Source organism: Saccopteryx bilineata, chromosome 2, assembly GCF_036850765.1.
Source record: "Saccopteryx bilineata isolate mSacBil1 chromosome 2, mSacBil1_pri_phased_curated, whole genome shotgun sequence".
Taxonomy (NCBI): Eukaryota; Metazoa; Chordata; class Mammalia; order Chiroptera; family Emballonuridae; genus Saccopteryx; species Saccopteryx bilineata.
This window is the reverse complement of record NC_089491.1, coordinates 58927965-58948563: the sequence shown is the minus strand read 5'-3', so window position 1 is coordinate 58948563 and position 20599 is coordinate 58927965. Positions and strand designations below refer to the sequence as shown.

At 39.8% G+C, this 20599-nt stretch overlaps 1 protein-coding gene across 2 annotated transcripts in view; it reads left to right on the top strand.

The window, feature by feature from the left end:
* Positions 1-701: 701 nt before the first annotated feature.
* Positions 702-20599, top strand: part of ENTREP1 (endosomal transmembrane epsin interactor 1) — a 56742-nt gene continuing 36844 nt past the window's right edge. Inside the window, exons 1-2 of one of the 2 annotated variants that reach the window (XM_066257125.1) lie at positions 702-1194; positions 13271-13327. In XM_066257125.1, the coding sequence (XP_066113222.1) occupies positions 784-1194; positions 13271-13327 (468 nt within the window). In that variant the 5' untranslated portion in view covers positions 702-783. The remainder of the gene's footprint in view (positions 1195-13270; positions 13328-20599) is intronic. The other variant, XM_066257124.1, reaches the window with a different exon arrangement.

The window sequence follows — 20599 nt, the reverse complement described above, 5'->3', positions numbered from 1 at the left end:
TCCGCCCCCTCCCCCAACTCCTTCCAGGAGGCCCAGCAGCAGAGCAGTCAGCGCCCGGAAGCCCAGCGAGTGGTGACTTCGCGCTGCTCGGTCCTTTCCAGGAGCCCTGCGGCTTAGACTTTCTCCACCAAGTCACCTATGGCCACTCCTCCTGCCGTCACCCCTCCTGGGGGGGTGGGAGGGTAAGTTTAAAGCTGGGCTCCCTCCGCAATAAACATTGCCAGGGTCCTTCTCTTGGCTGAACCAGAAAAGGGCGAGGGTTCACTACGCTTCTCTTGCGCTGCTGTCCAGCTCCAGCTCGGCGGGTGGGGGACAGGCTCTCAGGTGGCCGCACTCCAGCTCGAGCGCACGCTGTCTGAGGGGGTGCCTCCTAGCCCCACGGGTCTATTTTAAAGAATGGAGCTAGGCATCTTTCCTGGACCCCCGGGAGCGGGCGCGGGTTCGGCTGTGACCCAAAGGTTGCAGCAGCCCCGCGGTCCCAGTGCAGGGCGCGAGTGGGTGTGCGTGGGTGAGAGTGAAGGCACGCCGGGGGCCAGACGCAGGCGGGCGCACCGGCTGGCAGGTGGGTGCGGCCGGCGGGGGCCGGGGCAGCGGCAGTGGCGGCGGCGGCGGCAGCGGCAGTGGCAGCGGCGGCGGCGGCAGCAGCAAGTGGTTGGGCTGTGCGTATTTCCTTCCCTCCCCCCGGGCCCCGGAGCGCGCCCGAGGTGCCCAGTGCGCAGCGCCCGCGGCTCCGGTCCACGGCCCCTCCCTGCCGCCACTGGCCGCTCCCTTCCCCGCCCGTCCATGTCCCTGCCCGTGGTGCTCCCGGGCTCCTGCTGCCCGGTGGCCGGGCTCTCGGCAGGGCCGCAGGCCGGGGGCCCGGGGGCCACGGCCACCGCTGTCCAGGAGCCCCCGCTGCCCCCGCTGAGGCCGCGCTGGCCCCGAGCGGTGCTGCCGCCCCCGGTGCGGCCTCGCTTCTCCGCCCCCGCCGCCGGGGCGCTCGCCGCGCCGCCCGCGCTCTCCTCCCGCCGGGCTGCCGCCACCGCTGCCGCCGCGGCCCCGAGCTCCGCGCTGCTGCCGGCTCGGCCGCTGTTGTCGCTTGGGCTGCTGCAGCTGATCCTGGGTTGCTGCATGGTGGCGCTCAGCTTCGGGGCGCTATCGCTGAGCAGCTCCCCGCAGGTGAAGAACTCGTGCCCGTTCTGGGCTGGCTCCTCGGTGAGTGCCTTGCGCGTCCCGCTCGCCTCCGTAGGGCCCATCCAGGGAGCGGGAGACTTCTGCGGGCCCCTCTACTGTCCCATGATTGGCTCCCGGGGCTGCAGGTGGGGAGCAGAGCACCTCCGGCCAGTTGAAATTTTTGGGTAAAAAAGGCTCCAAAAGAGTGGAGTTCGCGGGTGAATTAGGCTGCACCTGGACAGTGTCTGTTCCTCGCAAGCTACAGGATTTTGTTGTCCCTGTCAAACCAATAGAATAAAAGCAGATTCCCAGTTCTTTGGGAGATTGGATGGATGGTGGGGGGTGGTAGGAAAGTTGAAGGAAAATGATTAAACTTCTTTGGCTACTGCGTGTTTGCTGTGCTAACAAGGCCAGTACCCTGCGAGAAGGTCAGGAGTTTTCATGTTTTGGTCACTGGGGTATCAGTACTGCCTGGCACATAGTAGGTAGGTATGTTTGTAGAATGGACGAAGTGACAGCTTGACTGAAGCATATCACTTACTGCCCCCCCCCCCCTTTTAAGACACGCGATGAATGTGAAATGTATCTGGGGATGAGTGAAGAAGGCAGTAGGGTGTGTTTACTCTCATGCTTGTACCTGGTCATTAAAGGCAGGCCCTGACCCCCCATTGGGTTCCTGGAGCCACACAGACGGCTGTGCAAAATTTAATTCTCCAGAACCTGAACCATCATTATACCTGAGCTCACCAGAGCCTGGGAGCTGGAGTAGTGAGCTGAGATGACTGCCTTGCTCAGGGGCCTGACTCTGCCTCCTCCAATGGCAAAGGCTGATCTGGGGCAAAGGTGGGGTGTGGGGTGGTTACTCTTCCCTGCCTCATAGCGATTTCACACCTTTCAAGGCATTCAAACTCTTGAGGTTTGCCTGGGGTTGGGAGACTTGAAAGCAGGTCTTTGTGGAAAGATTGTGGAAGATGACTATTTTAAAGTAAGTGACCTTTTTATGAACTAACTAAAACTAAAAGTCTGGTGGTGCCTAATGTTTTGACTAAGAACTGTAATGAATGTCTGTTCTGAATGCATAAAAATTGACCTTTGGCAGGTGTACCCATACCCAGATTTAAGACCAACTTCTAAGAATATAGGGAGAACTCATTGAATCCAAAGTAATTGTTTGAAAAGAACATTAAGTACCTGGAGCCTGGCCTGACATTTTATACTTAAACTGATGCCAGTTTGTTCCTCTTTGAAATACTTTGATGCTGGGTGATCTTACTGTGGTACAACGCCTGCTCTGTTGCCCGGAGTTCACAGCCTGTGCATCAGGTAAAAAGAATCCCATGCTCTTAGCCCTGCTCTTGGGCTCTTCCGCAGGCCTCCAGGAGGAGGGTATTCTAGACTGGGTTTAATTAGACCCATTATGCTTTTCAGTCCACTTGTCAGACTAAGTTCAGCCAAATGGTGGGTGCATTTTCATTCTCTAAATCTCATGGGCCAGAAATGAAACTTGCATACATTTTTAGGGATTTGTTTTTGGTAAAATCATAATCTCATCTTCTCAAAGATAGCTAATTTACAAAGACTGAAAATAATTATTTTCCCTTCTAAAATTAAAACCCCAAATCAGGTGTACTATTGTTCATTATTCCAGAGGTAAATGCACTTAGATGTCACTCAGACCCCAGCTGGAGTTGGTGAAGTATTAAAAAACCACAAAAAACAAACAAACAAAAAACACCATCAGCCAGAAAATGAGGTCTCTTTAACTGGGGCCAGTTGGCTGGGTGTATCCTTGTCTCTAGGACTCAGGAAACCAGAACAGGGAAAGAATCAGTTATTTGGAACTAAATTCTCTTCTGTAGGGACATTTTTCCACCCAGATCCCCAGCTTGATATGCAAAGTTGCAACTGTTTGTTATTTTCATGTTTTGTGGCCTGTTTCTGAAGTTGACCTCAGAATTTGCAAAGTGACAACAGAACTGACAGATACTGCGTCTCCAGTACAAGGCAATGGGATTTGAGGACAGCATGAGGCACTATGGCTCTCTATGTGTTTTAGGAAAAAGGCCGCACTAGAAGTATACCTTTTGAGTTTATGTATGTGAGAGAGGTGTTGCTTTTTAAAAAAACAACAACTTTACATTATGGAAAATTTTACATTTATTCAAACACTGTACAATGAATCTTCATATATCCTCACCCAGATCCAACAATTGTTTTGTGTTCCTGGCTCTGCTGCTGGGTCTGTGTGTTCTGATAACTCCAGGAGGGTGGGTGTTCCGAGCAGGGGAAGAATTTTCTGTCATGTTTCCTAGTCCATTTGTCAGATTAACTTTTTGTATTATTTTGAAGCAAATCTCAGACATCACGTTATTTCATCTGTAGATATTTCAATATATAGATATATTTAAATTAATTTTAAGAGAGAAAGGAAAGGGGGAAAGAGAGAGAAACACTGACTCGTTGTTCCACTTATTCATGCAGTCATTGGTTGTTTCTTGTATGTGCCCTGATCAGGGATCAACCCTGTAACGTTGACATGTTAAGACCATGCTCTAACCAACTCAGCTACCTGTCCAGGGCCAATCTGTATATGTTTTCAAAAAGAAAATATAAACAGAATAGAGAGGCAGCATAGCAGTGCCCAGGAAGTTTTATGAACCACTCTTTGACTTTTAATCTTTTATTATAAAATTTTAAAATCTCAATAAATATAAAAAGAATAGTATAATGAACCTCCATTTATCTATCACCCAGCTTCAGTAGCTATCCACACATGGCCTCTTTATACACATGCCCATTGCCCCTTCTTAACACCCACTGGATTATTTTAGGCAAATCCCAGGTATAATTTCAGCCATTAAATACTTCTGTATGTATTTCTAAAAGAAAGCACTTAAAGTTAAAAGAAAAAACTTACTAGTACATTGTAACTAATGTAAAGAGAGCTAAACTAAGATTTTTATGAAAAAGAGCTTAAAATTATGACTAGAAGACTGTAGAAGTTTTTTTAAAAAGCTTTATTAAGATATAATTATCATTTCATACGATTTATCCACTTAAAGCGTGCAATTTAGTGATTTTTGTTAAATTCACAGAATTATGCAACCACCATCACAATCAACTTTAGAAAATTTTTATCACCTCAGAAAGAAACCCGGTACCTATTAGCAGTCATTCCCCATTTCCCTCTGACCCCCTTATCCCTAGACAAGCACCGAGTAATAATTTTTCTGTCTCTGTGTATTTGTTATGCTGGACATTTAATATAAAGTATATATAAAGGAAATTATACAAATGTCATCCTTTATGATTGGGTTCTTTCTCTTAGCAAAATGTTTTTAAGGCTCATCTATGTTGTGACATGTATCAGTTCTTGATTCCTGCTTATTGCCCAGTGAGATTCTGCTGTATGACTATTCCATGTTGTATATATCAGTCAGAAGTTTTATTGGGCTCTGAAACTCAGTAGTTGAGTGGCAGTGCCAATGTAAGTCTAAGGTTACTTAAAACCCACGTGGGAGCACTGTAGGAGGATATTCTCATATTTCAAGCTTTGGATAATTGTTATGTACCTTAATCTGCTATATCAACTCAATGGGCAAGTCTTTTGGCTTCAGTAAAAATTTTGCTTGTCTATTTGATATAAAATTAAATCAAGGGATAAATATATATATTTGGTAGGATTGTTTTGTTAAACATGTTCAAGAGGATTTGTTCCATTTATACCTCTAAATGTTCTCACCTTGCGCCTGAGATTTGGAGGCTTCCTTCACTTGTCTGAACCTTGAAGGTTTATTTTATCTGTTTTAATATATATTTAAGAATTAATAGGTCCTGTAAAGACTCTTTTTTATACTTTCAGCAAGTCGAAGGGAATGTTTTTCATGTCTTTTTGAAAAAGTCATTATTTTTGAACACCCTGTGATCATTCCATTTCTTCCTGGTTAATGACTCAAATCTATTATTATTACCTAAATTCATGAAGCTAAGAGATTAGCCACTTGTAAAAACAATCTGAAGTTTGACTCCCGGTGGGTGGTACAGAGAAGATCTCAATGTCCATATTTCAGGCCATGCTGCCCTCGCTCCTGATTTGGAGGAGCATTTAGTTAACATTAGTTTCTACGGGGATTACCGGAGACCCAGCCTACCGCACTGTGTTAGATTAAGTGAAAAAGCAGAGAGGGTCGTATTGGTTTGTGTTTTCTCCTTCAAAAAACAAAATTCCTGACTCTGATGACATATAGGATTTTTGGGAGATATTATAGGCAAGAGGTAAAGTGCTGATTATTGTATTTGATCCTTCTCTGGGAACCTTAATTTCTTTTATTATCTGCATACATTCATATTTCTTTGCATGAAGTCACTGACCTCTACTCATGGCCACTCATTTCTTGAGTCTGTGATTCTTTGGCAAGATTCCAGTTCCTTATAAAGAAAAAGACATTGGGGAACCTTAAGATAAACTTTTTATTTTCATTTCATGAGTGAATACAACCTCAGTTACTCATCCATAAAATGAGTGGGATGGTTCTTGCCTCAAAATTGATTATGTGAGGGTTTAATTAGAAAACATTTAGGACAGTGCTCCACTGCTGGGAACCAAGCCTGCACATACTAGAACCTTTATCAATGTTTTTTAAACATCAAGGCAATATTTTATTAAGGTAAGGTGAATAGGCCAGTTTATTCATTTTTATGAGACATTCTGGTAACCATCATGCAGACATTAGAAATATCCTGTTGCCCACTTCCTTATTTATTTATTATTAATTTTTAGTGAGACATGCTGGACAAGTAAGAAATAATGATATGTATACACACACATTTTAAAAAATTGCCCGTGTAAAAGCTCTAAGACATATAGGTTATTGAAAGGTTTGATTATCATGTGCTTATTTACAAGGTAAGCACGAGACATTAACAACACAGCTTTTTATCTTTGTGTTTACATACAACAACTTTTAACAAACCCAGAGCATTTTTGCCCTAAGGCATGCTAACAGATTAACAAAGAAAGTAAGAGAGTAGAATTATATCAGGGGTCCCCAAACTGCGGCCCCCTGAGGCCATTTATCCGGCCCCACTGCACTTCCAGAAGGAGCACCTCTTTCATTGGTGGTCAGTGAGAGGAGCATAGTTCCCATTGAAATACTGGTCAGTTTGTTGATTTAAATTTATTTGTTCTTTATTTTAAATATTGTATTTGTTCCTGTTTTTTTTTTTACTTTAAAATAAGATATGTGCAGTGTACATAGGGATTTGTTCATAGTTTTTTTTTTATAGTCCGGCCCTCCAATGGTCTGAGGGACAGTGAACTGGCCCCCTGTGTAAAAAGTTTGGGGACCCCTGAATTATATACTTTTGGTATTAACGATTTGTTTTTTAAGCTGAAAAACTATATTAATCATATGTGGTAGATAACAATGACTCCTGCCTGGAGTATCTCAGAATCCTTCTTTGTAATATGAGAGAGAGAGAGAGAGAGAGAGAGAGAGAGAGAGATAAAGGCCTCTGCTTTATCCTAAACGCTGTAAGGAATGGGTTTCATGTGCGTAAAACCAAAATTGTAATAAACCTCATTATAATAATATAGAGATAACCTGTTGTTAGAAAATAAGTTTTTGTTTGTTCACTCAGAGCAAGTTGCATCTTGCACTGGGTAGAAAGAATGCTGATGGAGTTGATTTTTGCTGTTGATGTACTCTTTCAAGAAACACAGGAGTGGGAAATGTGTTTAGGCTTGCATGGTCATCTTTGAGCAAGTTTGTCTCCTATTTTTCACCTTCATTTATTCATTCGTTCATTATCCATTCATTTATTCATTGACTCTTGCCATAACTAACTGTGCCTTTAGAGATATTTGAGTGACTAGTCCCAGGTCCAAGACCTCATGAGATTGCCAGTGAGTGTATAATACAATTAAACAAGTAATAACATTATTGTGTAATGGGTGCCGTAAGTGGCCATTGTTAAGGAACCTTCTTTACTCCCTTCTAGTGGGGCTCCAATTACTATTACCACCAAGGTAGGTAGAGGCAAAACATACTCTGCCTTCTTCTTTTATTAATAAAAGTGAAAAATGTTTATTGTAGATACGTTGAGAAATTCAGAAAGGAAAGGGAAGAGAGAATTTAAAAATCCCATAGTCCCAGTGGAAACATCTTTAATGTGTTTTCTTCCAGTCTTTTTTAAGTATTTAGTTATAGCTGGTACACTATATTGTATTGATTATTTTAGTTTCAGGTGTACAATATAATGATTCGACATTTTTATACATTACCTGTGATTACCCCACTAATTCTAGTAATCATCTGTCATCCCGAAAACGCATGACAATATATCGACTCTGTTCCCCTTAACATTTCAACTCATTCCCTAACCATCCCTTTGGTCTGTGTTTATATGAGTCTATTTTTATTTTACTTGTTCATTTGTTTTGTTTTGTTTTTTGAAGAGTCCACATAAAAGTGAAACCATATGGTATTTGTCTTACTCTATCTAATTCATTTCACTTAGCCTAAAACTCTCTAGGTACATCCATGTTGTTTTAATTGGCAAGACTTCATTCCTTTTTATGGCCAAGTATATTTCATTGTTTCTATGTACCCTTGATTCTCTTCTTCTTCCTCTTCTTTCTTCTTTCTTCTTTCTCCTTTCTCCTTTCTCCTTTCTTCTTCTTTTTTATGAGCATTTTAAGCCAAATAAGTATGAAGCTGAAATACAAAATTTTAAAGGAAGGGGTTTATTGAACAATATAATTTTTCCTGGGTAAGAATTTTTGTAGGATTGCTTTCCTTTGTTTCAAACTACTAAACTTATAATTATACATTTTTATATATTTATTGAAGTGATATAGAGACCAAATTTAAGTTAGCTTACATTATTATGCTACTAATAAGGTTTGAGGGTTTTTTTCCTCTTTTTTTTTTTTTTAAGTAAGAATTTATTGGGGCCAAACTGATGACATATGCCAAGGAGCAAGGTCTCAAATGTCCCCTGTACTACATCTTCTTTCTCCATTCATCTATCAGTGGACATCTAGGCTGCTTCCATATTCTTGCTATTGTGAAGAGTGCTGCAGGGAACATAGGTGGGCAGTGTTTTCGAATTAGTGTTTTGATTTTCTTTGGGTAAATACCCGGAAGTGGAATTGCTGGGTTGTATGGTGTCTCTATGTTTTGAGGTGTATCTAGACTGTTTTCCTTAGTGTCCGCATCAATTCATAGTCTGCCTTCTTCTTTTCTCCCTTCCCCACCTCCTCTTCTCATTCATGAATTCCACCCCTCCCCCCAGATGAGAGGTAAACATCTATTCCTTATGTCTTGGGCTCTTAAAAGATTCATCCCCGGGCCCTGGCCGGTTGGCTCAGTGGTAGAGCGTCAGCCTGGCATGTGGAAGTCCTGGGTTCGATTCCCGGCCAGGGCACACAGGAGAAGCGCCCATCTGCTTCTCCACCCCTCCCCCTCTCCTTCCTCTCTGTCTCTCTCTTCCCCTCCTGCCGAGGCTCCATTGGAGCAAAGACAGCCCGGGTGCTGGGGATGGCCCCTTGGCCTCTGCCCCAGGCGCAAGAGTGGCTCTGGTTGCAGCAGAGTGACGCCCCGGAGCGGCAGAGCATCGCCCCCTGGTGGGCAGAGCATCGCCCCCTGGTGGGTGTGGCGGGTGGATCCCGGTGGGGCACATGCGGGAGTCTGTCTGATTGTCTCTCCCGGTTTCTAGCTTCAGAAAAATACACACACACACACACACAAAAGATTCATCCCCAACTTCAGCATTTCTGTACTCTATTTCAGTTCTACTGCCTCTGTTTTCCCTCTCCACCTCACCACTCCCACCCAGGGTCTTGCAAGTGTGTTAGGAATTACTTGGGCTCAAGGAGTAGGGAAAATTGAGTAGAAGTCAATGTATGTCTTTGTTGTGGGATTCAAGACTGAGGTGGATGTAACTACAATTCTCACAATCAACTAAAATTCGTGCAGTTCCTTAAAGCATCCTTATAAAGACGGATGGTTTACAAAAACCCTTTGGGATTTAACATGGTGTGTGTTGAGTCTATAAAACAGTTCCAGTGGAAATGGCATCTTTAAATATTTTGTCTTTCAATCCATGAGCGTGATGTCTGTCTTGATTTATTTGTATCTTCATTTAAGAAGACCTTCATTTAAGATCTTCTTATTGCTTAATAAGCTTTATATTTCTCTTACTGAGGTCTTAAGTATCTTTGTCATGTGTAGTTTACATTATTGAAATTTCTTATTTGTCAAATATGTTTTGTATACATTTTAAAAATTGTGTTTTAAATTTAGTTCATTCAGAATAGAAAGCCCAGAAATAAAACCACATATATATAATCAAATAATTTTTGATAAAGGGGCCAACAACACACAATGGAGAAAAGAAAGCCTCTTCAATAAATGGTGCTGGGAAAACTGGAAAGCCACATGCAAAAGAATGAAACTCGACTACAGTCTGTCCCCGTGTACTAAAATTAACTCAAAATGGATCAAAGATCTAAACATAAGACCTGAAACAATTAAGTACATAGAAGAAGACATAGGTACTAAACTCATGGACCTGGGTTTTAAAGAACATTTTATGAATTTGACTCCACAGGCAAGAGAAGTGAAGGCAAAAATTAATGAATGGGACTACATCAGACTAAGAAGTTTTTTCACAGCAAGAGAAACTGATAACAAAATAAACAGACAGCCAACTAAATGGGAAATGATATTTTCAAACAACAGCTCAGATAAGGGCCTAATATCCAAAATATACAAAGAACTCATAAAACTCAACAACAAACAAACAAACAATCCAATAAAAAAATGGGAAGAGGACATGAACAGACATTTCTCCCAGGAAGAAATACAAATGGCCAACAGATATATGAAAAGATGCTCATCTTTAGTAGCTATTAGAGAAATGCAAATCAAAACTGCAATGAGATACCACCTCACACCTGTTAAATGAGTTATTATTAACAAGACAGGTAATAGCAAATGTTGGAGAGGCTGTGGAGAAAAAGGAACCCTCATCCACTGTTGGTGGGATTGTAAAGTAGTACAACCATTATAGAAGAAAGTATGGTGGTTCCTCAAAAAACTGAAAATAGAACTACCTTATGACCCAGCAATCCCTCTACTGGGTATATACCCCCAAAACTCAGAAACATTGATACATAAAGACACATGCAGCCCCATGTTCATTGCAGCATTGTTCACAGTGGCCAGGACATGGAAACAACCAAAAAGCCCATCAATAGATGACTGGATAAAGAAGATGTGGCACATATACACTATGGAATACTACTCAGCCATAAGAAATGATGACATCGGATCATTTACAGCAAAATGGTGGGATCTTGATAACATTATACGAAGTGAAATAAGTAAATCAGAAAAAACCAGGAACTGCATTATTCCATATGTAGGTGGGACATAAAAGTGAGACTAAGAGACATTGATAAGAGTGTGGTGGTTACGGGGGAAGGGGGGAGAGGGAGAGAGAAAGGGGGAGGGGTACAAAGAAAACTAGATAGAAGGTGACAGAGGACAATCTGACTTTGGGTGATGGGTATGTAACATAAGTGAACGTCAAGATAACTTGGAGTTGTTATCTTTGAATATATGTATCCTGATTTATTGATGTCACCCCATTAAAAATAAAATTATTAAAAAAAATAAATAAATAAATTTAGTTCATTGCTCGTATATGCAAAAACAAAGATAGCTTAGTGTTTTTGTCCCAGAGATCCTTCATTTGAAATGACAGTTGTATCTGTCATGGTCTATTTAAATGATATATATAAAATTTCCCTTTTGACTTAGCAACCTGTTCCTGGTACTTGATCCAGCAGAAATGAAAAGCACCGTTTTTAAGGTTGTATATTCATGGATGTTTGCTGCAGCATTGTCTGTGAGGGTAAAAAACTGGAAATAGAGTGGATACTAATGAATATGGAAATGATTGAATACATTAGATACAATCATACAAAGAAATATGTAGCCATTGAATGGAAATGAATGAGAGCTATTCCTGTGAACATGAAGAGATTTCTAAGAAGTATTTATTGCATTAAAATGATTGCAAGGACATAGTGCCTGGTGGACAGATGGCTAATAGTAGGTTTGAACATAGATGGGATACAAATAAACTGTCTCTTATCTGCCCATATGTGGTTTTTGATCCTTGATATTAGTGGGTGAACTTGACCTCTGCTAGTTTGATGTTGTGGAATGATTTACTCTCAGTCAATAAATGGAGAATGGAGAATATTGCAAGCAGGCTTGTGATCTTTGAATTTGTAGTAGCACTGTCAAATCCTTACTGATTTGCAGTCAATAAACAGCGATTATGAAATGGTGCATTTGAATGATTTTGGTAAAGAGTGCACTTGAAGAAAATTCCTCCTGAATGCATTCAGCCGGTGTACTTTATTACACAAAGGTAAATGTGCTCAAATGGCATCAAAATGTCCCTGGGCCGAGTAATTACTTTGATTATTCTTTCCCAACTGCTTAGTCAACTGTGTTATTTGAAGAGTGATGTTGGGTTCTAGTTTACAGTTTTACATAATGCTGGCTCCTCTTTACTGAGGATTTTAGTTTGTTGTTTATTGAAGTGTCATTTTGTAACATGAGATCTTTCTCACTGGATTCCCTCCCACTTTGTGCAATAAATGCTCAGGAACATTTATTAGTTACCAATCATTTGTCAGGCTTTGTGCTAGGAGCTGGGGATTCAGAGAGACAAGAAAGGAATTCATAGTTAGTGGGCAGGACAGAGATGCAATAAAGACATTTTTGGGGGGGAAAAATATACATAAAGGGCTTGTAGGAGTTTGAGATGATAGAATCAGTGAAAGCTTCAGTAAGAGAATGTACTAAATGCCACTGAATTGTATACTTTAAAATGATTAATTTCATATTAGGTGAATCTTACCTCAATAATGAAAAAAGTTTTTTTAAGTCACCAGTATATGTCCATATTACCATAAAAATATAACATTTGTGTGTTAAAGAGAGAATATAGCGTGCGGAGGACCCAGGTTCGATTCCCGGCCAGGGCACACAGGAGAAGCGCCCATTTGCTTCTCCACCCCTCCGCCGCGCTTTCCTCTCTGTCTCTCTCTTCCCCTCCCGCAGCCAAGGCTCCATTGGAGCAAAGATGGCCCGGGCGCTGGGGATGGCTCTGTGGCCTCTGCCCCAGGCGCTAGAGTGGCTCTGGTCGCAACATGGCGACGCCCAGGATGGGCAGATTATCGCCCCCTGGTGGGCAGAGCGTCGCCCCTGGTGGGCGTGCCGGGTGGATCCCGGTCGGGCGCATGTGGGAGTCTGTCTGACTGTCTCTCCCCATTTCCAGCTTCAGAAAAAAAGAAAAAAAAAAAAAAAAAAAGAAAAAAAAAAAAAAGAGAGAATATAGAATGACTAAGCAACAAAATTCTGAGATTCAGTAACAGAGGAAGTAACTGTTAGTTGGGTTTTTGCAGGATGCATAGGAGTTCTCAGGCAGCTCAGAGGGGAGTTAGGAGGAGAGGACACTGTAGCAAAGAGAACACAAAGCCCTGAGTCTGGCCAGTCTGAGGAATAATAGGTGGAACTGGAAGGAAGATGTGTGGTGGGAGGGGCAAGGGCACATGGAAACAGAGTTTGAGATGTAGGAGGGGTGGGGGAAGAAGATCCTGAAGGCCTTGTTTACTATTTCAAGGAGTTTACTTGTTCTGTAAAATGGTACCCACCTAATGAAGGAAGGGTTGCAGCAATGCGTACATCTTATGAGGCTGACTCTGGAACAGATTAGGTGCTACAGGGGTCAGGGAGCCTGGGTCAAAAATACCGATTCCTTCAGTACCCAGAGGATAGGCTACTTTTTGTTTGCATATTCTTAATTGACCTTAAAAAAAAGAAACATGCACAGTCACTAAAAAAGCTTTGGGACCTTGGATGTGAAGGAATCCAGAGTAGTCTACCAGGGCTCATGTAATCAGTAGGAATATTAAATATTTCAGGTAAAAGGTGTTGAAATGTCAGTATTTAAAAAAAAATACATACTATAGAGACTAGGGATTACTTTATTGGTTGGGTCTTTCCTAGATGTATGATATTGTTTCTCTTTGTAGGTGATACTCTCTGGAATCATAGGATTAACAACTTGGAAACGGCCTATGATACTCCTGGTATGTATTGTTATAAAGTTTTGCCCTTTGTAAAATGTGCTGTTTATGAAGTCTGTTAAATAAACCATTGAAGAAATGCTAAAGCTGTCTTGTTCATTAAAAAAAGTTTATAATGGACAATATTAGAACTCAGATGTTCTCATAGCAGTAAAATAAGATGATAATTGTGCCAGTTTTCTGATTGACTTTAAGTTTCTTATATACCCGATGCTAAATACATGTTTCTCATTTTAGAATTAGACCTATTGTAAAGTTATAATTTTTAAAAAATGTTTACTATGGACTTCTTTTTAACAAATTAAAGTGGAGGGGATACTATAATAAACTCCCTGTTTATTATATTTATTATTAAATTATAGCTATAATGATTAATTATTAACTCATAGGCAGCCTTGTTCAGCCTGGCCCTCACCCATCCCTCCACCCTCCATATTCTTTTTTCCTCCATATTTTTTTGAAGCAAATCTCAATATTAATCATGAATACATTTTTTTATTGTTATAATTCTTTGGTTGGACAATCTCAGAATTTTGTCACTTAGTCATTCTATATTCTCTCTTTAACACACAAATGTTATATTTTTATGATAAGATAGACATATATTGGTGACTTAAAAAACTTTTTTCATTATTGAGGTAAGATTCACCTAATATGAAATTAATCATTTTAAAGTATACAATTCAGTGGCATTTAGTACATTCTCAGTATTCATCCTTTGTTTTTATTTGCTATGTCCTTCTGACTCCGGGAATACTATAAAAAAATAAACTATTACCAATGAAGTCGCCAATTTTCAAAGATAAAGTAGATAGTTGGTCTAGGAAATTCAATTTGAAGTATACTTAAAACTCATTTTTCTCTATAACATTTCATTTTTTATTTTTCTCCTATCCATTTTGAAATAGGGTTAATTTTCTCATCATTTTGTGTATGTATATAACAGTTTATCTTGAACAGACCAGTGTTTGCTAGGTAATGGATAATCAGTGCAAAACTAGTTAAATTCATAAATACAAGGAGAAAAAATTCTCTGTAGCATACAGTCAGAAAAATTGATCCCAATACCATGCTAATGGTCTTGAAAAATTGAGTTTTTAGGCCTACAAGACAATTTAGGCAACATTTTACTAATCATTCAATTATTGCGCTTAGTAAAACTATGCTAATATATTGGAAGGAGTAAAATATTGATGTTGTATTTTAACATATTAGCAGGATGGGAAAAGAGGGTTTGGATGAGTTTTATAGCACGTGTTACGAGTGCCTGAGGCTTGTTTGGCAACAACTCTCTAGGTTTACAGTCTCTGCAGAAGAATTTTGGATGGAATTCAATGTTTATACTAACATTTGGTTATAGTAGTCATCTTTTTCCATTGAGTCAATATTGAAATGCGCAGTAATACAAACCTCAGGTATTTAAATTAAATTAAAGTCAGAAAAATCTCAAATGCTATTTATACTTTGAAAATTTCAAATGGTGAAGAGAATTTGAGTGTGTTCTAGACAAAGATATTAAGAAAACCCTCCTTTTAAGACATTAATTTCTTTAACATTGTTTTCTTTGGGAAAAATGCCCTGTAAATTTATTATATGAGCTCAAGCAACTTTAAATGAAAATGACCTTAATAAAAATGTATCTTTATTACATTAAAAAAATTTCTCATCTTTGTTGGTAAGTATATATACTTGGTCACAAAGTTGTATCCAGCTTGTACATCCTTTGTTGTGGTCTGTTTTTTCCGTTTAATATTAATTTAACAATACCAGTGAATATTATTTTTCTATCCAAGGAGTCCACAATGGCTATCACTTAAAATTGCTGAGTAGCATTCTGTCATATTTTTGTATTAACATCAGTTATAAGCCTGTCAGACATTTGAACTTCTATATTTTATATCAGCATCAGTAATAAGCCTATTAGTCATATAGAGATTGTTTTGAAATGTTAATTAACATCAATTTATAAAGAAGATAAATTAACTGACAGAAATTGTACAAGGGAAAACTTTCTGAGGATTTCAGTAGATCAGTTGAGCCTTAGCCAATATCATAAATGGAAAAATCCTCAGTCCACATTAATCTTAATATTATATCATTATGACCTGTGCCAAATGCTTTCGTTATGTTAAAAAATGAAAAAAAATCTTGTGATATAATGAAAGAAACTGGACACTGTCAGTCGGGCACCCCTACTTTGCATCCCAGCTCACCCTCCGAAGGCTGTATGGCGCTGTGCAAACCTCTTAATTTTTCTGAGTCTAGTTTTCTGTTCTGAGCAGATGGAATACTCTCATGATACCAAAGGGTGGATCTACCACCTCCCACCCCTTTTAGGGAATACTTTACCTTTTCTTTTTTGTCCACCCTGACCTATTCCTGAGCTTAGAGAATTCACCAGTGTATGCTTTTTTTGTGTGCGTGAGAGGCTGTGTGTGCGTGAGAGGCTGTGTGTGCTCCGTGAGAGAAGCATGTGGGCTCTGTGAATCTGTGTTTTCATAGACTCAGGCTTGGCTTGTCAGCATTCTAGCCCTTCTCCTTCTGGTGTCCCACACTCTGCCATAGGAGCACAATTCTGACTCTAACACGGCCAGACTGTCGGTCTTCCATAAACCTGGGACGTTCTTCACTAGCCGTTTACCTGGTTGACTTCTCTTCTGGGTCTCAGCTCAGCAGTCACTTCTTGAAGGAGACCTTCCCCAACTTACCCTATTTACGGTGGCCCCTGCCCCTCACCATGCCCCAGCACTGAATATTGGCTTCCCAGCCTGCAATTAGCCTGTGTGCTGTTCAATTACTAGTAGTTGAATGTCTTCCCCAGTAAATCGTCCTGTGAGGATAGAAGTCTTTCTTATCTATCTTCTTCATCCTATATCCCCAGGATCAATATGCTCAATACACATCTGTTGTTGACTGTGTAGTTAATTTGGCAGTCAATAAGAAATTTAGGTCTCAGGTGAGTTTTCAAAGTTTATCTTCTTCTTTTGTTTTAAATTTTCCTAATTTGCTTTTGTTCTTTAGAGCTTTGTATTCTTCCCCTTTTAACTTCAGAGTGGTTAGGGAGTATTGTGGTGTGGAGGTTAGGAGGCAGCTGGATAGTCTTTTTAGGGCTCTTATGAGAGGAAGCTGTCCTCGTTTGGAGTTGTTGGGTGCACACCAGTTGAGAGCACTTGAATACCTCCTTTTGAGAATCACTTACCTTTGTGCTCTTTTTTTTTTTGTGATTGTCTCAGTGATTCTATTAGGTTTTATACTTGTTTGAACAAAGAAGGGTCAGTTTGACCTAGTTTCTTCAAACTCAAGTTTTCCTGGAAACTCAGAATTGGCAGCTCTCATTCACTGGGTCCTCCTCCTTACACTGATAAAATACTCATGTGTCTACAACAGAAATAATAATGTTGAAAATAGTTTGGAAAATATTTGTAGCTTTTGGCTCTGACTGGGATTAAGCTAGGGTGTTTATACACACACGTGTGTGTGTGTGTGTGTGTGTGTGTGTGTATGCACAGTATTCTAACTTGTGTATTTTCCATCAAGAGCAAGTATTTTCCATTTTTAAAGAATATTCTTATTTCTTCTAGATATCATTCCTTTTTCATTCTAATAAATGTTTAGAAATCACAGACTCAGTGCTAGCAATGACCTCAAAGGTTGTGCTATCTGGGTACCTTGGTTAGAAAAGGAAATTGTCTTGATAATTAAGATATTTTGCTTTGGTGGTACCTTTGGTAAGAATTGCCATAGTGACAGCACAGCCAGGCAGTCGGCCTCTCATTTTGGTTGCCTATGAAGTAGAATTTGAGCTATTGTTATTTTTTTCTTGTCAGTTTGGAACAGATGGGATGAATATGACTTTTAAGCTGATACAAGGATAGCCTTATTTTTTAGCACTGACCATGAAGGGTCTTCCCTGGTGATGTTTGTGGGTCACATGTGTGGTTTATTCTCAGTGGTGGGCTGGCCCTGTGATTTGCATCCTAGACTGAGAATAGAAGAGGTAAACGAATTGGCTATTTAAAAAAAATCCATCAGTTTTTCTTCTAACTTCAAGATGATACGATTTAGGCTAACACTCTGTTACCCAAAGAGACTCAAAAATGGCTTCAGTTAAATATATAGACACCCCCCACTCCCTCATCTAACAGTCAAGTAGGCTAGGTGGTCTGCTTCATGTAGCCATTTGGGGACCCCATTAACTCCTGAGCCACTCGGTTTCTTTTCATCTTATTGTGCCTTGAAGGGAGAGTCATGGCGCACCCAGACACTGCGACAAAACAGATGCGCAGTTTAGGAATATGTATATTTATCAAGTGGGCTCTGAAGCTCTGGCTTTGTGCAGTCTGGTTCTTTCAAATACATCTCACGGTTGTCAATAATTTGGAATGAGCCCCGGTCTGAGAGTTCAAGCAACCTGTTTTAATGTTGACATTTTGCTCTTAAACTATGTTATACCATTCAAACGTTGTTTATAAATGGTTTCTAAAATAGTAAGAACCATTAGTAGCATTTAAGTGAATGTGATTGTTCTAGAATGTTCAAATTTGATTTTTTATTTCCAGATTCACCTGGGCTGCAATACAACAGTTGTCAACAGCTCCCACATTGTAGTGTTTGTGAAACATCTGAGCAGGACTTGCAAAAGCTTCTGGGTGAAAACCAGTTTTGCAACCCTTTAGCTGATCTCTATCCCTGGCCTATAAAAGATTAGGGATTAAAGAGACAAATGTTTTTGAAAAAGTTACTGAATTGCCCTGGCATTTTGAATTTCAGCTCCCCAGGGGTGAAGTGCTTAAAGATAAGCACTTAAAGAACCTGATATGGGTCCCTTAGGGGACTTGAAAGGTCTGGTTGGAGTGCCCTATGGCCTCAGAGTTAAAGACTGCAGTTGGGAAATAAACGTACTTTCAAAGACCAAGCCCACGGTGCCTATTTCCAGCTGACCAGATGCAAGAGGGAGCAGATCTGGTTTAAGTTTAGGTCCTGCACTAGAGAGCCCCTGAGAGGCTTGAGAAGGCCGCAGCCTGCACAGCTGGATGCTCGTCATGGGAATTGCAGGCTGAATAATCTGTATCTCAGCCATTGGAAGCCCTCTTTAGGAGAGAGTTCTCTCCAAACTCTTGCTGGAAGTGAACAGTCAGATGAACTCTTGCTGCTCCTTACCTTGTTTACCATCATTCCCTGGTCTTCCCCTCATTCATTCCTCCCCTAAATGACAGAGCTGTGGCTTGCTGGCTCAGGAGAAGTGGACACAAAACATAGGGAAATCAAGAAGGTTCTATCATTCCTTTGCCGTTCCCACTGAAGGTTTGCTTACTCCTTATAAAAATCAGTCTGATGAGAAGAGAGGCTATAATTTAATGAAGTAGCAAGTTTTGACTGGGTCACAACTCTAGACATTGAAATGATTGAAATGAGACTTTTTGTTATTTGTAGTGACTGAGGGACTCTTTCTATCTAAAATTGATCAGAGAATTCATGGGTGCAGCTCCAAATTTCATCTAAGCAGTCAGGAAGGACCAGCCCTACAAAATGGGCTTGAACGACATGGTGGAAGAGAACAAAGGGGTTTTCTGTTGACCCCCATGAGTCTTGCTGTTCAAGAGCTCAGCTAGGTCATCTGCTGTAGCACCAGGAAGAATGACTGGATCTAGAGAGAAGGAAATGTGATCGTGTATCAATCAAAAAAAGGACATTTTCTAGTACCCAAATCAAATCTATTGTTTTTCCTTATTTTCTATCATTTGTTTAACTTGACGTCACATTTTAATTTGCTTCATTTGGACCATGACTATGACATATTGACTTGTTTATTTTTCCTAGAGTTCCCAAATGACTCTTTTCTTTTTCTTGTTGACCAAACAAACAAACAAACAAACAAAAAACACAAAAAAACAATAAAACTCAGAGGTCATTTAGCTGCTAATTTTTAAAACAGCTTTATTGAGATAAAATTGACACACCATAATATTCTTCCACTTAAAGTGTACACAGCTCAGTGGTTGTTAACATGTTTATGGACATGTGCAAACATCACTACCATCAATTATAGAATATTCTCGTCACCCCCCCAAAGAAACCCTGAACCCAGTGGAAGTCAGCTCTTGATTTCTTCGTAATACTTCCAGCCCTAAGACACTCCTAATGCAGTTTCTGTCTCTATAAATTTGCCTATTCTGGGTATTTCAAATAACAAATTATATAATATATGATCCTTTGTAACTGGCTTCTTTCAGTTAGCGTGTTTTTTTAGGTAGAATATTTTAGAGTTATCCATGTTGCAGCATGTATCAGTACCTTCCCCCCTTTTTATTGTTGAATAATATTCCACTGATGGATATACCACATATCTGTTCATCAGCTAATGGACATTTCTACTTTTGAGCTATTATCCATAATGCTGCTATAAGCATTAGTGTGTACAAATTTTTATTTTTTTTTTTGTGGATATGTTTTAATTTCTCTTGGCTATATGCTTAAGAGAAGAATTGCTGAGTCATCTGGTAACTATGTTTAACGTTCTGAGGAACTGTTTTCCAAAGCTGCTGTGTCATTTTACATTTGCATCAGCAGCAAATGGGAGTTTCAATTTCTCTACATCTTTGCCAACACTTATTATTATTTGTATTTTTTATTATGGTAATCCTTATGGGTGTTAAGTAGTATCTCATTGTGGTTTTGATTTGATGTTGAGCATCTTTTCATGTGCTTATTGGCATTTGCATGTCTTCTTTGGAGAAATGTCTATTCAAATCCTTTGTGCATCTTAAAATTGGATTATTTAAATGTTTTTATTACAAGTGCCTTTTCAGATAAATTATTTGCAAATATTTTCTCTCATTCTGTGGGTTTTCTTTTTTACTTTTTTGATGGTGCGTTTTGAAGCACAAAAGTTTTTAATTTTGATGAAGTCCAGTTTATCTATTTTTTGTTTTTGTTGTTGCTATATTATCATATTTAAGAAGGCTGGTCTAAGCAAGGCCATGAAGATTTACTCATATTTTCTTCTAAGAGTTTTATTGTTTTAGTTTATCTCTAGATCTGTGATCCATTGTTGGAGCTTTTATTTTGAAGATATGTCTTTCTTCAACACTGAGCAATTAAAAAGATTGTTTATTTGATTCTTTCCTTCTCTCAATTTGCTCTGATCTTTCTTTCTAGAAAAACTTACAGTCAGATGTTGGGCCTCTTGAATTGAGGTTTTTTGTTTCTTAACTTTCTAGAGTCTTACATTTTCTGTTTGTCTTTTTATATTTGTGGTATTTTCTTATTTTTTTC